Below are 15,144 nucleotides of genomic sequence, written 5' to 3' on the forward strand. Positions count from 1 at the left end.
ACATAGGAGAAACCGGACGCCAACTCAACACACGAACAATAGAACATAGAAAGGAGTGTGAGAAAGAAACAAGCAGAAAACACACGAGAGCAGCAAAAGAAGAAGCAGAAAGTACAATAAAGAAGTCAGCTGTAACAGATCACTGCATAAGAGAAAACCATATAATGGACTAGGACAACACAAGGATCATAAACACCGAACAACAGAAATACAACAGATGGATTAAAGAAGCTATCGAGAGAAGGAGACGTGGATGTGGGACCATGAACAGAGGCGATGGAGTTTACACGTTGGACCGCGCATGGGACTGCATCATCGGAGAGGGGAAAGCGGGCAGCAGAGGGTGACAACGTCCTCTGCTGCCCGCGGATAAACGGAGAAGGAAGTGACGCCACCATCAGCGTCAGCCTGAGGAAGCCTGCAGCCGCAGATGAAACGTAGCGGGAAAACAGGTAACGAAAACGGTTTCTGTGTATTAAAAAGAACGACAGCATGGAATCAAATAACAAAGTCAGTTAAAAAGGGCTAAAACTGAATAAAATTGCAGCAGTGTGACTCTATAGCTGTTTGTTCTGTAACATTAAGATTCATCTCTACAAATAACACACACCTGAAGTGTAGTTGCTAATGCTAACGGTTGGCTTCTATTAGCCGAGGCATTTTCTGCTGCTTTCTGGATGCTAAATCAACAACAGCCATCCCCATTGTGAGTCAAGATGGGTGAGTCCATGAATGTTGGTGAGAGTGACTTAGACTGGTCAGGATCTTCAATTCCTTGTTTCACCATCTATTTTCTATCAGAGGCTAATGCAGGAGATAGGTGTAGGAGACTATTTCATGTTCAGCCTGCATGAAAAACTCAGAATGAATGATTATGATCAGAAATAATCATCAAAAAATGTTTTTTCAGTAAACTCCACTTTTAAAGTACCAAATGGGTTATCTACTGGCATTATATCTCCTCCAAACATGGAAAAACAGTGTTTATCCAGGTTGGTTCAGATAACTTTGTCTGAATACGTGACATTAGAAAACTGTATTTTGTATGCACTAAAATTAACTTTAATGTAAGTGACCTGCACTTACCTCGCCTTTTTTAGTCAAGAGGACTCCAAAGCACTTTATACAACAGTCATGGCCCCCGAGATTAGTGGACTCAGTGGTCTGTTTAAAAAAGCATCTGTTCACGCTGACTTTTGTGTGAAACGGAAGAAATTCGTACTTTTTCACAGCACTGTCCACTTTAAGTTCTTATGAGACAATTAAAGCAATGTTTGTGAACATTAAGTGTGCATGTGCACACACACACACGTTTATTTGCAAGTGCAAATGTCCAGTATCAAACAAGATATGTGGTTATGTATTTGGTTTAGATTTTTAAGTGTGCCCTTACACTATTATTCCTCATTAGTGTAAATAGTGAATATTTTATTCCTAGACATCCAAAAAAAGACAAGAAAATGTTTTATTGATTTTAATAGCAAACAAACCCCAAACAGTATTGAGATAAAAAAAAAATAAAACAAATTATCTGTAAAGACAAAAGAAACTACAGAGAGCGAAGAGCAGCACTTGTGCAGGATTAGTGTTCAGAAAAGTAACTATAGACAAAAAACAGTTGATTGCTTTGACATTAGAAATGTTTATGTAACCAGTGCAGCAGCTTTAACAGATGTTAGCTCTTTAGTGGCTCCTTGTGGCAAACAGATCTAACTGAATATTAAACCAAACAGCCTGATTGTTCACCAAAATAAACTGATACTTTTATTTTGTGTTTTACTTTTAAATTGATTTCCTAAAAGTTTGCTAAGTCAAAACATGCAAAGATGTCTTTTGGAGAATGACTCTTATTTTTAAAGCTTGAAAATACAAATGTTTAGTCCAATCTATCACACTCAGTGATAAAACTGAGTTTTGGGGAAAAAGGCAAATAAAATTTTAAAAATCAAGTTTTTCCAACTGTAACAAATAAAGTAGTTTCAGGCAAGAGTTTATGAATCTGGACAAAACTGCACATTTATCTCATTTGCCGTCACAAACCATGGAGATAATGAGGTCGCGAGCATCCTGGACACCTGAGCTCAGGTCTGCCTCACCTCTCCTCACGTAGGTACCGATGAGGAACATCTGGCGGTCGCCGACCTCAGACAGGGACAGAGCTTCATGGAGGTCTGTGATGCTGCAGGAACCTGGAAGATCCTGAAACCAGATGACATTCATGACTAATAAAATAAACCAACAGATGTATTGGTGAAAATTGAGTTAATTTGTGATGCTTGATTCCTAAAAGAAAAAGCTACTTTTAGAACTTAATTCTCAAAAAACAAATGTAAAAAACTTTTTCATTACAGTTGACCGTTAGACATTCCTCCTCTCAGTACTTTTGTTAATACTTGCATCACCCTCACCTGTTTGTTGGCCAGTACCATCACAGGTAGGCTGGGGCAGGGGGCCAGCAGCTCATGTAAATGTTTCTTTGCAACTGGAAATAATTGTGAGTTGGACGAGTCAACCACAAACACCAGCAGCAGAGCTTTGGACGTGTACCTCTGCCAGTGCGGCCGCAGATCCTCCTTACCTCCAACTGAAAAAGATACGAATGCATCTTAAACATCAGATATGGCGCCACTTTGTTAGAGATTAAAGGGAGAAACCAAACTCAGACAGCAAGTTTCAGTTATTATTCATGCAAACATAAAGGTAAGTCTGATGAAAACAATATCCTTAAAATATAATAGAATTTGTAAAGAACATATACGAGCACATTTCTCTGTTCCTGTGGGTTGTCCTGAATCTCTCACATTAATGAGAACAAGTTGAGGCTTACTTTCTAAAAACTCGATGTGCAGGTCGTCTCTGCTAACCGAGACGGCATTAGAGCCATGAGTTGGCTCCACGTCCTGCTCCAGAACACCGCTGGAGAAACAGTGGAGCAGGCTCGTCTTCCCAGCACCATCTAGACCCAGAACCAGAATCTGAGTGCCCTCTGACTTCACTGGATGAGACTGAAACAAAGACCACATCAGATTAGGCCCTAAAAAGTCCAGCCAATTGGATGATGACGATAGTACTTAGCTCTCTAACTTCTTTTATTTAGGACCTCTCTACCGGTCCGGAGTTGACAAGCCACCCTTTTATGGTTCTTGACCGGAAAGGGCAGCTTGCTAACTCCGGGCCGGGAGAGAAGTCCTGCCTCAAGTGGTGGAATTCAAGTATTTTTCATGAGGGAGGGAAGAGGGGAGTGGGAAATGGACAGGTGAGTTGGGGCAGCCTCTGCAGCGATGCGGCCGCTGAACCAGTCTGTCATGGTGAAGGAGCTGAGCCACAAGGCAAGGCTCTTGATTTACAGGTCGATCTACATCCCAACCCTCACATATGGTCATGACTAGGGCTGCAAAATATATCGAAAAATTATCGTCATCGGGATAACAGGACGTGCGATAGGCCCATCGCAAAGCACGTCAAAAACGGCGATAAATGTTTGGTTCAACATTTCCATCCGTGTCATACATCAACTTTTTGTAAACCAGCTCTGTTTTTTACGCGGAAGTATTATTTGACCAATCAAATGTAGCCTTTCTGATATGCGGCCAATCAGATGGATCCATTCACGTAATACGCCCGCCCCCTACGTAGACCCTTAGGATGGAAAGCAACATCCGAACTGAGTTAGCGGCGCCGTTCCCTTGTTCGTCATGCTGGCTCAGAGCAACGAACGCACTTTGTGCTGAGGTTTCTGGATTCAGCGCTGCTTTCAAACGTGAACGTGAGTCCGCTCGGTGTCGTTAATCATTTTTACCGGGCTGACTCCGACACGTGCCAGTGAACCAACCCACCTTCATGTCGCTAGTGTTCCACCGGGTGGTGATGTTAGCCCCAGGCTCCGGTTAGCTTCCAGCTAAAAGGCTACAGCACTCTCCTCCCAGTCCCACCCTGCTAAAGAGGGCCTGGAAAAGTTCCCCCACACATCAAAGTGATTTTTCATTTATGAGCTTTTATAACCTTGTTAATCAGGATAGTTGATTTGCTGCTGCACATAAACTGTCAGAAGCTCTGCTAGCCGGTTGTCTTAGAGGAGGTAGTTCAATTTGTTAGCTTGTTATCAGAATCATAGTTGCAGTTTCATCATCTGAGCTGCTTTTTAAGATCTAGGTAAACTTGTTCAATTTGGGGTTAAAAGCAAACGTTTTCACATATTTTCCATGTAGTTTTTTTTGCCAGTTCCTCTTCTGAAAGGTAGACAATTGTTTTTCTCTTTCCCTCAAAAAAAATCTTAATATTCTCCTAGTTTGGCCCAGCACAGTTCACTTTCCAATTACAGCAACAGCCTTATATCATAACCACATAAGTGGAGAAAATGTTCAGTAGCAATGAGAGAATTTGCTGTTGCATTTAAGTGATGTTAACTATTATTTAACATTTAAACTTATTTTCAGATTTTTTTATTTATTCAAAAACCCTGGTAAGGAATGTTTTTCTGTATTTGGAGCATCAGAAAAAGTTTTATGGTGGAGGTGATGTTTTATAGTCACTGAGAAACTGCATGCATGCAGTTTGTTGTTTTGCTGCTAATACAGTTGCAGGTGCAGCTGCATATTTTTGCAATAAAAATGTTATGTTGTAATGGAATTCATGCATTAGTTTTTGTTTGTTTTGAACCCAGAGCAGACATCACACGCCAGACGATATCAACACTGCATACTTTAGTATTTGTTCATTCATCGCAAGTAATATCGATATCGTTTCTAACAAATTTTACCCGCTCAGTGACGCACCCACTGACAAGCCGACTCTGATCATTGGCAGCTCCATAGTCAGAAACGTGGCATTAGAGACTCCAACAACCATAGTTAAATGTTTACCTGGGGCCAGAGCGGACGACATTAAATCTTACCTGAAACTGCTGGCTAAGGATAAACGTAAATACAGTAAGATTGTTATTCCTGCTGGCGGTAACGACACCCGGTTACACCAATCGGCGGCCACTAAAATTAATGTTGCTTCAGTGTGTAAGTTTGCCAAAACAATGTCGGACTCCGTAATTTTCTCTGGCCCCCTGACTGATCGGACCAGTGACGACATGTTTAGCCGCATGCTGTCCTTCAACCGCTGGCTGTCTAGGTGGTGTCCTGAAAACAACGTGGGCTACATTGATAATTGGAAAACTTTTTGGGGAAAACCTGGTCTGATGCGGAGAGACGGCATCCATCCCTCTTTGGATGGAGCAGCTCTTCTTTCTAGGAACATGGCCAGTTTTATTAGTCCTCCATGACAACCCAGGGTCCAGACCAGGAAGCAGAGTCATAGTTTAACACACCCCTCTGCAGCTTCTGTACTGTTATCCACCCACTACCCCATAGAGACAGTGTCCTGCCCACGGCCAAAATCACACAGATTAAATATCAGGCTTAATAAAGCAAATCATGGAAATCTCATAAATATTAGAACAAATTCAACTGAGCAGAAAATTAGAAAAATTAAATGTGGGTTCTTGAACATAAGGTCTATTTTTTCTAAGACTTTGTTAGTTAATGACTTGATTTGTGATAATCAGATCTCTTTGTTCTCTCTCTCAGAATCCTGGCTGCAGCAAGAGGACTATGTTAGCTTAAATGAGTCGAAACCTTCAAATTATTTAAATCATCATATTGCTTGAAGTACAGGGCGAGGAGGAGTAGCAACCATTTTTCATTCAGACCTATTAATCAATCCCTTACCAATTAATAGTTACAATTCTTTTGAACATCTTATTCTTAGTTTTCCTAATCCAGATTGCAAAACTGTAAAACCACTCTTGTTTGTCTTTCTCTGAGTTTTGGATCAGATCTCTGATTTTTTTTATCTGATTTGGTGGTAAATACTGACAAGGTCATTGTAGTGGGGGATTTTAACATTCATGTGGACATTGAAATGATAGCCTCAATGTAGCCTTTAGTAATATCTTAGACTCAATTGGTTTTACCCAAATACATAGCTCCACCCACTCCTGCCATCATACATTAGAACTTGTGCTGACTTATGGCATAGAGTGTGAGGAAATAAAGATATTTCCACATAATCCAGTCCTCTCTGACCACTTTTTGATAACCTTTGAGTTTTTTATAACTGAGTTCTCGAGACATGAAAGTAAATTTCACTATAGTCGGTCTCTATCTGACAACGCAGTTGCATCTTTTAAATCAACTGTAGGGCTGTCGCGGTTGAGGAATTCCTCCTGCGGTGATTCAGGGTGGCTTAATATTGCGGTGTGCGATATTATTGCAGTCCTTTTTTATTGCAGTACTATCTAAACATAATGTTTACACATTTAAAAAAGGTTAAAAATTGCCGTGCCTTCTCTAATAACACTTTACTGAATGCAGATCAAAGGGCAGTAACAACACAGATCGCAGTAACGTTTGTTTCTCGACAGTCGGAGTCCGACTGAACTTAAAAACAACAAAATTCAGGAGGTTAAACTTTTAAATGCAAATTTGGCTGCAGCATCTAACAAATAAGAAACAAGTCCCCATTTTGTTTAGTTGTTTAAAATCAAGCATAAAAAATTACATGTACTGGGCACGCGCGCGCCGGGGCGCGGGGCACTATCATTTCACTTTCACTTTCACACACACGAATGACGGTGATTTATAGCTCGGTCACGTCCTTGTTACCTACAAGGAAAACCAGCATGTTAACCATATACGCTTTGAGAGAGGATCTGAGAGGGGTGGCAACATTTGCAGCAACACTGAAAACCCTCTCGGATGGTGCGCTCGTTGCACTAACGCACACGTACTTGCGTGCGACTCTGGCGAGCAACGGGAATCTCTCCCGGTTGTTGCTCCACCATGTCAGGGGGTTTCTTTAGGGTGGATGCATTCCTCCTGCAGGTAGCGAGTGAGCTCCAGCTCGGCTCAAACTCTCTTCGGGACGGCTGCAGAAGCAGTGCTTGTCCGGGATTTCAGCAGGTCTCCGAGCATTTATTTATTTATTTATTTTTGCCGCTGGCAGCTCTGTCTCGGCCAAGGACCCTGGCTGTGCAGCAGCTGACGTACTGAAAACCAAAGCGCTCCCAAAGGAGCGAAGTAACATTTCGTTTTGATACCGGTGCAGCCATCCTTCTCAACATGCATCATTGAGTTGAACCAAGTTCAGTAATCGCGGTGGCCCATGATGCAGCGCGGTGGGCTTCTTCATATTGCGATATTTCATTTTTGCGGTTACCGCGACAGCCCTAATCAACTGTTCCATCTTTACTATCGTCAGGATCTCAGAGACATGTAGCAGAGGGCAAAATTTTTATTTCTAGCCCTTCACAAATTGATGTTTTAGTTCATAACGTTACTTCCTCTTTACGTGTGGCATTAGATGATGTTGCCCCTTTAAAAGAGAAGGTATTTAGGGACAGGAAGTTGGTTCCCTTGGCTTCTTTCTTTTAGAAATGCTTGAACATGTTGTAGGGATCAAAGCAACAGCGCTAGGCTGGTTTAAATCCTACCTGTCTGATAGATATCATTTTATAAATGTACATGACAAATTGTCTTCATACTCCAGGGTTACTTGCGGAGTACCAAAGGGTTCAGTGCTTAGAACAATTCTTTTTACTATATATATGCTCCCAATTGGTAGAATCATTAGACAGCATGGGATAAACTTCCACTGTTATGCTGACGATACTCAGTTATATCTATCCATTAACCCTGATGAACCTAATCGGTTAGTTAAGATTACAGGCTTCTTTTGAAGACAATTTGATGACGCAAAACTTTCTGCTTTTAAATCAAGACAAGACTTAAGTTCTCATCTTTGGACCTGAAATTCAGAAATGGAAATTGCTTAGTCAATCACCTGACCTGAATGACATTAAATTAGTCTCAGAGAACAAAGTAAGGAACCTTGGTGTTATCGTTGACCAGGACATGTCATTCAAATCCCACGTTAAACAGGTTTGTAGGATTTGCTTTTTCCACCTTTGGAATATTGCTAAGATTAGATGCATCCTTTCCAGGAGTGATGCTGAAAAACTAGTTCATGCATTTATTACATCAAGACTGGATTACTGTAATTCATTACTCTCAGGAAGTCCACAGAATGTAGTTAAAAGTCTTCAGCTTGTCCAAAATGCTGCAGCTAGAGTTCTGATGAGAATTAAAAAGAGAGATCATATCTCTCCTGTCTTAGCTTCCCTACATTGGCTACCTGTTAAATTCAGAATAGATTTTAAGATCCTTCTTCTCACATAAAAAGCTCTTAACAATCAAGCTCCATCATACATCAGTGATCTGATTGTTCCATACGTTCCTAACCGAGCACTTCGCTCTCAGACTGCAGGTCTACTGGTGGTTCCCAGAATATCTAAAAATAGGATGGGAGGCAGATCTTTTAGTTATCAGGCTCCTCTCTTGTGGAACCAACTCCCAGCTTTAGTCCGTGAGGCAAACACCTTGTCTTAGGGGCAGCAGTAGCTCAACAGGTTGAGCGGGTTGTCCAGTAATCGGAAGGTTGCAGGTTCGATTCCGGCTCCGGACAGAGAATTCTGCTGGTGGTGGTCGGAGGGACCGGTGGCGCCTGTGTTCGGCAGCCTCGCCTCTGTCAGTGCGCCCCAGGGCAGCTGTGGCTACATCGTAGCTCATCACCATCAGTGTGTGAATGAGTGTGTGAATGGATGAATGATATACTGTAGTGTAAAGCGCTTTGGAGTCCTTACTCTGAGAGGCGCTATACAAGTGCGGCTCATTTATCATTTACTTTTAAGACTAGGCTTAAAACATTTTTATTTAATAGGGCCTATGGTTAAAATCTGATGTTAGCCTAGATCTGGATAAGTGGGGGAGTACAGGGAGGTGGAGTGTAGTCGGTAAAGACGGCTCTCCCTTGCCCCGCCTCCATCTTAAAGTCTAGGTTATCCAGAGTTATCTCTGTAGTTATACTGCCATAGGCTTAGACTGCTGGAGGGCACAATGACCACTTTTCACACTCTACTACTTTCTTCTACAACCTGCTCTTTAACTATTATTTCCTGCAATTTCAGCTGTTAACTTTATTTTTTCCTCTCAGTGTTTTTCTCCCCAGAGGAAGCTACAATGGTGTTCTGCTGAGCTGTAGTAGTCTCATGGAGGGGGCCATCATCTTGAACACTGTTGCTAACCATTTAATCATTCTCCCTCTCCTGATAACACTTTACGTTCCTTGACATTCAGTGTGCTACTACTAGTTTACCCATTTAATTATAGCTTCACTAGGATCAATACAATAAATTTGATCTCTCACCAAACAGTATATTTACTAGGAAATCACAAAGTAATCATAGAAACATTACTTGGTATGTGTGTGTGTGTGTGTGTGTGCGTGCGCGCGTGTGTGTGTGTGTGTGTGTCTGCTCTGTCTTCTCGATCCCCAGTGAGTCGTGGAGGATGGCTGCTTATACTGAGCCAGGATTCTCTGGAGGTTTCTTCCTGTTAAAAGGGAGTTTTCCTCTCCACTGTGGCTGCATGCTTGCATAGTATAAGGATTACTGTAAAGTCACTGACACTAGTCAGTGACTCGATGCAATTTGCTGGGTTCCTTTTATAGGAAACTTTTTTTTTGATTGGCTTAATGAATTGACCTGTATTGGAATGTTTACTGTGTGATGTGCCTTGAGATGGCTCTTGTCGTGATTTGGCGCTATATAAATACACTTGAATTTAACTGAATTCTCCTCTTATCAGTAGAAGGGGCAGCAGTAGCCCAGGAGGTAGAGCGGGTTGCCTCATGTTTGGAGGGTCATGGGAACAATTCCAGCTCCCGCCAGGGGTATTCTGCTGTTGTGTCCTTGGGCAAGACCATGGACGTCACTAGGATTGAGATATAGGGGGGGCTTAGCCCCAGGAGCTTGACCTCGAACGTTTTTTGTCACACCCTGCAAAAACTTTGTCAATTAATTCATTATCTGAAGAAAATCTAACAAAACCTATTATTTTATCACTTTCCTTTCCTTTCCTACTTTTGTGCATTTTCTCTCTTCTTTTTATAAAAAATAACACTTAATCAGTTAATTAGTGGGGTCTATGTTGAAGAAAGATTTTATGTAAGTCCATTAAAAATTAGATATGTTATATTTCCAAATAAAGCTATTCATTTCAGTCTACTGCACTTAACAGGGGGAAATGTTGTAGTCATTTATTTAATTTGTTTAATTACAACTTGTTTAATTATAAATGTTACTTAAATGTGACAATAAAGAACAAATGAATAACTGTCAAACTTTTATTCTGCCAAATGAGTGTGCAGTTGACAGTTTTAATATATGAATAACACTGCTATGATATGGAATAAAGGAGTATATAATTACAAATACAAAATACAAAATAACAGTATATATGAAAATATCCAGCAAGTAGTAGAACTTATAATACAGAAAGTCAACTATACAGATACAACTTGACATAAGGTTGCAGGTCACATGATAATTATAGTTTTTTTTTTCTCAATGTCTCTTACCTGTTCACTCCTAAATAAAAAAAATGGTCAATTTTGCTTGGGAACTTTGTGCTCAGGTAAATGCTCATAACGGTGCACTCGCCCCTGTTTTCTCTGTAGATCACTGACCTTGACCATGCAGATCTCCTCAGCATCAACCACCTGGTCTCTCTCCTGTTCCTCACTCACTCTCTTAAAAAATCTTCGTATATCAATCTAGCCAACACATTGAAAAACATTTTCAATTTCTAATGCCAAATAAAATGCTACTAAGCCATTTAGTTTTCACTCACAATAACTGAAACAGCCATTGGTGGATAAATGGGACAGAATATGGACAACTGTTAGCCTAATATCGCCTATGTTTGGTTGCTCATGATGATGGCATTTTCCATAACGTCACATTAAGCTGCCAAAATTTATGTTAAAGTTAGATGAGTACAATATCTCCTTTCTTTCCCATAGGTAAACATAGGAAATATTATGCAATTGACAACCCACATGGAAAGAATTCATATAAACATATAGGTTTTAATATATGTTTTGATGTAGCTTTTGAATATATGTGACATTATAAAACTGGCTGTTTACTATATTATAGATACATACATGTACCTATAGTATAATATATATATTATAGAAAAAATATATAATATAGAAAAATGGTCAATAATATACACATTCGGCCATATTCTGATTCAGGTTTTTAGTGTGGAGTGATTTTTGTGCCACCAACTGGAGCGTGCAGTGATCAATCTGCAAGAGCACAGCCTGCTCTGCAGTCATATGTGGCCCTCTCTCTGCATGCTCAACTCCGTCTCTGCCTGCAACAAATCTCCCTGTTGTTGCTCAATTTGCAATTTACAAAGCAATGTAGCCTCTCCGTCAGCCAATCAGACAGCTCTCCATAATGCCATCAAAGCATGTCCAGGAAATACTGCCAGGAAAATTGCACTTTTTTCAGATAAAGAGGACTTTATATAATTATATTTAATTAGGTTGATTAACCCTCCTCTTTTCCTGGGACATTTCCACTGTTCACTTCCTTTTACACATCAAGGGCTCATTTATGTCTGACCAAACAGAGAAGAAACACTTTATATGTTGAAATTAAAAGTCCTCTTTAACTGAAAATAGTGCAATTTAACAGTTTTAGGAATGGGCAATGTGTCTTTTCTGGAAGTCGAATATGGTCACCCTAATCATGACACATGAATTACAACAAAGTATTTTGCAGGCAGTGGATGGTGACTGGTAGCTAACCAGCAGCAGAAAGCAGTTTAATAAGCTGTTAAATGGGTGTTTTTCTGTAAAGCAGTGTTTCCTGGACATGCTTTGATTGGATAAAACAGAGCTGTCTGTGATTGACAGTTGGAGAGGCTACTTGTTGAGGAGAGCAGGGAGAGATTTGCATCGCAGAGACAGAGTTGAGCCCACAGAGGGCTGCAGCTCCTGCACACAAGCGCAGAGCAGGTTCTGTTTGTGCAGACTCATTACTGTACGCTCAAGTTGGTGGCACTAAGTCACTCAATGAACTGGCTGGCTCGTTAATCACGTCACTTCAGGGGAGTTTTCCGACCATTTAACTATGGCGCGGCTTTTCATTATGGTTTGCGGCATGTAAACATGCTAGCGGAGTTAGCATTAGCATGTCGGTGTGGTAACATTTTCCTCTCTCGTCTGAACTATAACCTTGAAATATTAACGGTGTGCTGCTGTTGCTGTCTTACCCTAATGTGATGTTGAGTGACTTACATGAGCGCTGAGCAGGGTTTGCTCATCGATATAAAGGTTTTGCTGTATAACCCCTGCCCCTGACTTGTCAACAAAGCTGCCGGGCTTAAGGGGAGGAAGTCATTTCTTGATACTTCCTGTGTGCGACGGTGTAGTTCTATATTCATTAATTATTATTTCTGTTTCAGACAAAAAAAAAAACTCATGTACCAACTACACGTGTCGTGATTGTGTTGAGCATGTAGATGTGAACAAATAAAAAAAAGTTAAGTGAAAAAATAAAATAAACCAAAATGATAGGGGGGCTGAAGCCCCCCTAAAACGGACCTAACGACGTCAGCGGGCAAGACACTTCACCCAACTTGCCTGTGTTGGTGGTAGTCAGAGGGGCCGACGGCGCCAAATGGCAGCCTTGCCTCTGTCAGACCCAGGGCAGATGTGGCTACAAAGTAGCTGACCATCACCTCCACATAGTTCCCGAGCGCAGCCACAGCTGCAGCTCACCACTCCCCACACACAAGTGTGTGTGACAACTATGGAACTTTAACCTTAGTGTTTGGTGAGAAGGGTGAGCAGATCACAAGTTAACGGCCTACATTTCCCAACATGCATTTCATGTTAGCAGTTAGAGAACATGTCTAAACCGTCTAAACGCGTTTTGTGTTATGGTAATTCAAACACACCTTATTTAGCCAAAGTTCGACATTAAAGAGTTCAAACATGACCTGAATAGACCAACACACAACTAAGAGTTCGCCCTAAATTCTCAAACACCACAAAAACATTGTTTACAGAACAATTAACTTTACCGTATATGTTTTCTGGACTTTAGCAGAAACAACGGCCTCGGTCTCCTCCTCTTCCTCCTCCTTGTCGCTGTTTTTACCACCTTTCTCAGGCCGACTGTCCAGCTTCTTCTGCTGGGGGGAGGAAACACGGTTCCAGATAACGTAAGCTATTCCTCCGGCAAGAGCCACGGAGGCACCGATAACTCCTGCTTCTCTCAGCCCGAACATGGTGGAGACTCGGTCTGCTTTCAATCCATTATACTGTTAGAATGCAGTTATTAGAAAGTAAAAGCTGGGCTGCGCGATCCCCCTCCTTCTCAACAAGTGGATTAGTGTTACAGGAAGCTCCGGGTGAACTTCTCCATGCTTTATCCGGATGAAAAGCGCTGCACTCTGGATGCACTTCTAGCAACTGGCCACGAGATAGAGTAAGTAATTGATGCACTGAATGGCCGCCAGAGGTCACTGTTTTCCCTGAATGTTTATATTAGAAACACGTTGGAGTTTCACAGGCCTCAATTTCTATTTGAGCAAAATGAACTAATGGTTCGCTGGAGTTTTTGACAATTAAAATTGCGCCCATTTTTTCAAAGTTAAACACATTTCTTTTAACAACGGTAGTTTCTGCTTCAGCCATCTCCCCCCTCCCCCTGCACAGCGGCTGCAAACTCACTGATGCGCCTGCAGCCTCTTGGAGTTCCTGCTGCTCTCAACATTAAAATAATTATTTCATTTTCTGTTCCTCACTTCTGATTACCTTCAATGGTGTATGTTTGTTGCAACCACCAGGTACAAAAACTAACTTGTTTTTATTTGACAATTTTTCTGTCCTGCCTGTTTATTATCTTCCTGCATCTCCTCTCAATCCTAAAGAAAAACTGCTACCTGGGTTCATATACAGGTGCTGGCCAGTAAATTAGAATATCATCAAAAGGTTGAACATATTTCAGTAATTCCATTCAAAACGTGAAACTTGTACATTATATTCATGCAATGCACACAGACCAATGTATTTCCAATGTTCATTACATTTAAATTTGATATTCATAAGTGACAACTAATGAAAACTCCAAATTTGGTATCTCAAAAAATTAGAATATTCTGAAAAGGCTGAATATAGAAGACACCTGCTGCCACTCTAATCAGCTGATTTACTCAAAACACCTGCAAAGGCCTTTAAAAGGTCCCTCAGTCTTGTTTTGAAGGCACCACAATCATGGGGAAGACTTCTGACTTAACAGCTGTCCAAAAGACAATCATTGACACCTTGCACAAGGAGGGCAAGACACAAAAGGTGATTGCTAAAGAAGCTGGCTGTTCGCAGAGCTCTGTGTCCAAGCACATTAACAGACAGGCGAAGGGACGGAAAAAATGTGGTAGAAAAAAGTGTACAAGCTCTAGGGATAACCGCACCCTGCAGAGAATTGTGACGACAAACCCATTCAAAAATGTGGGGGAGATCCACAAAGAGTGGACTGCAGCTGGAGTCAGCGCTTCAAGAACCACCACGAGGAGACTCATGAAAGACATGGGATTCAGGTGTCGCATTCCGTGTGTCAAGCCACTCTTGAACAAGAAACAGCGCAAGAAGCGTCTCGCCTGGGCCAAGGACAAAAAGGACTGGACTGATGCTGAGTGGTCCAAAGTTATGTTTTCTGATGAAAGCAAGTTCTGCATTTCCTTTGGAAATCAAGGACCCAGAGTCTGGAGGAAGAGCGGAGAAGCACAGAATCCACGTTGCATGAGGTCCAGTGTAAAGTTTCCACCGTCAGTGATGGTGTGGGGTGCCATGTCATCTGCCGGTGTTGGCCCACTCTGTTTCCTGAGGTCCAGGGTCAATGCAGCCGTCTACCAGGAAGTTTTAGAGCACTTCATGCTTCCTGCTGCTGACCAACTTTATGGGGATGCAGACTTCACCTTTCAACAGGACCTGGCACCTGCACACAGTGCCAAAACCACCAGCACCTGGTTCAAGGACCATGGTATCCCTGTCCTTGATTGGCCAGCAAACTCGCCTGACCTTAACCCCATAGAAAATCTATGGGGTATTGTGAAGCGGAGGATGCAATACGCTAGACCCAACAATGCAGAGGAGCTGAAGACGACTATCAGAGCAACCTGGGCTCTCATAACACCTGAGCAGTGCCACAGACTGATCGAGTCCATGCCACGCCGCATT

At 41.7% G+C, this 15,144-nt stretch overlaps 1 protein-coding gene across 2 annotated transcripts; it reads right to left on the reverse strand.

The window, feature by feature from the left end:
• Positions 1-1,459: 1,459 nt before the first annotated feature.
• arl9 (ADP-ribosylation factor-like 9) lies at positions 1,460-13,399 on the reverse strand. Of its 2 annotated transcripts, XM_070550027.1 has the most exons (5): positions 12,987-13,356; positions 10,573-10,659; positions 2,828-3,005; positions 2,409-2,584; positions 1,460-2,199 (listed from the first exon to the last, which is right to left on the reverse strand). In XM_070550027.1, exons 1-5 carry the CDS (start codon positions 13,191-13,193, stop codon positions 2,023-2,025), a joined length of 825 nt encoding a protein of 274 aa, XP_070406128.1. In that variant the 5' UTR covers positions 13,194-13,356; the 3' UTR covers positions 1,460-2,022. The 2 variants fall into 2 exon arrangements, with proteins under 2 accessions (XP_070406128.1, XP_015807155.1); XM_015951669.3 differs by lacking the exon at positions 10,573-10,659 and having other exon boundaries at positions 12,987-13,399.
• Positions 13,400-15,144: the final 1,745 nt, after the last annotated feature.

The sequence above is a fragment of the Nothobranchius furzeri genome, chromosome 1 (assembly GCF_043380555.1).
Source record: "Nothobranchius furzeri strain GRZ-AD chromosome 1, NfurGRZ-RIMD1, whole genome shotgun sequence".
Taxonomy (NCBI): domain Eukaryota; kingdom Metazoa; phylum Chordata; class Actinopteri; order Cyprinodontiformes; family Nothobranchiidae; genus Nothobranchius; species Nothobranchius furzeri.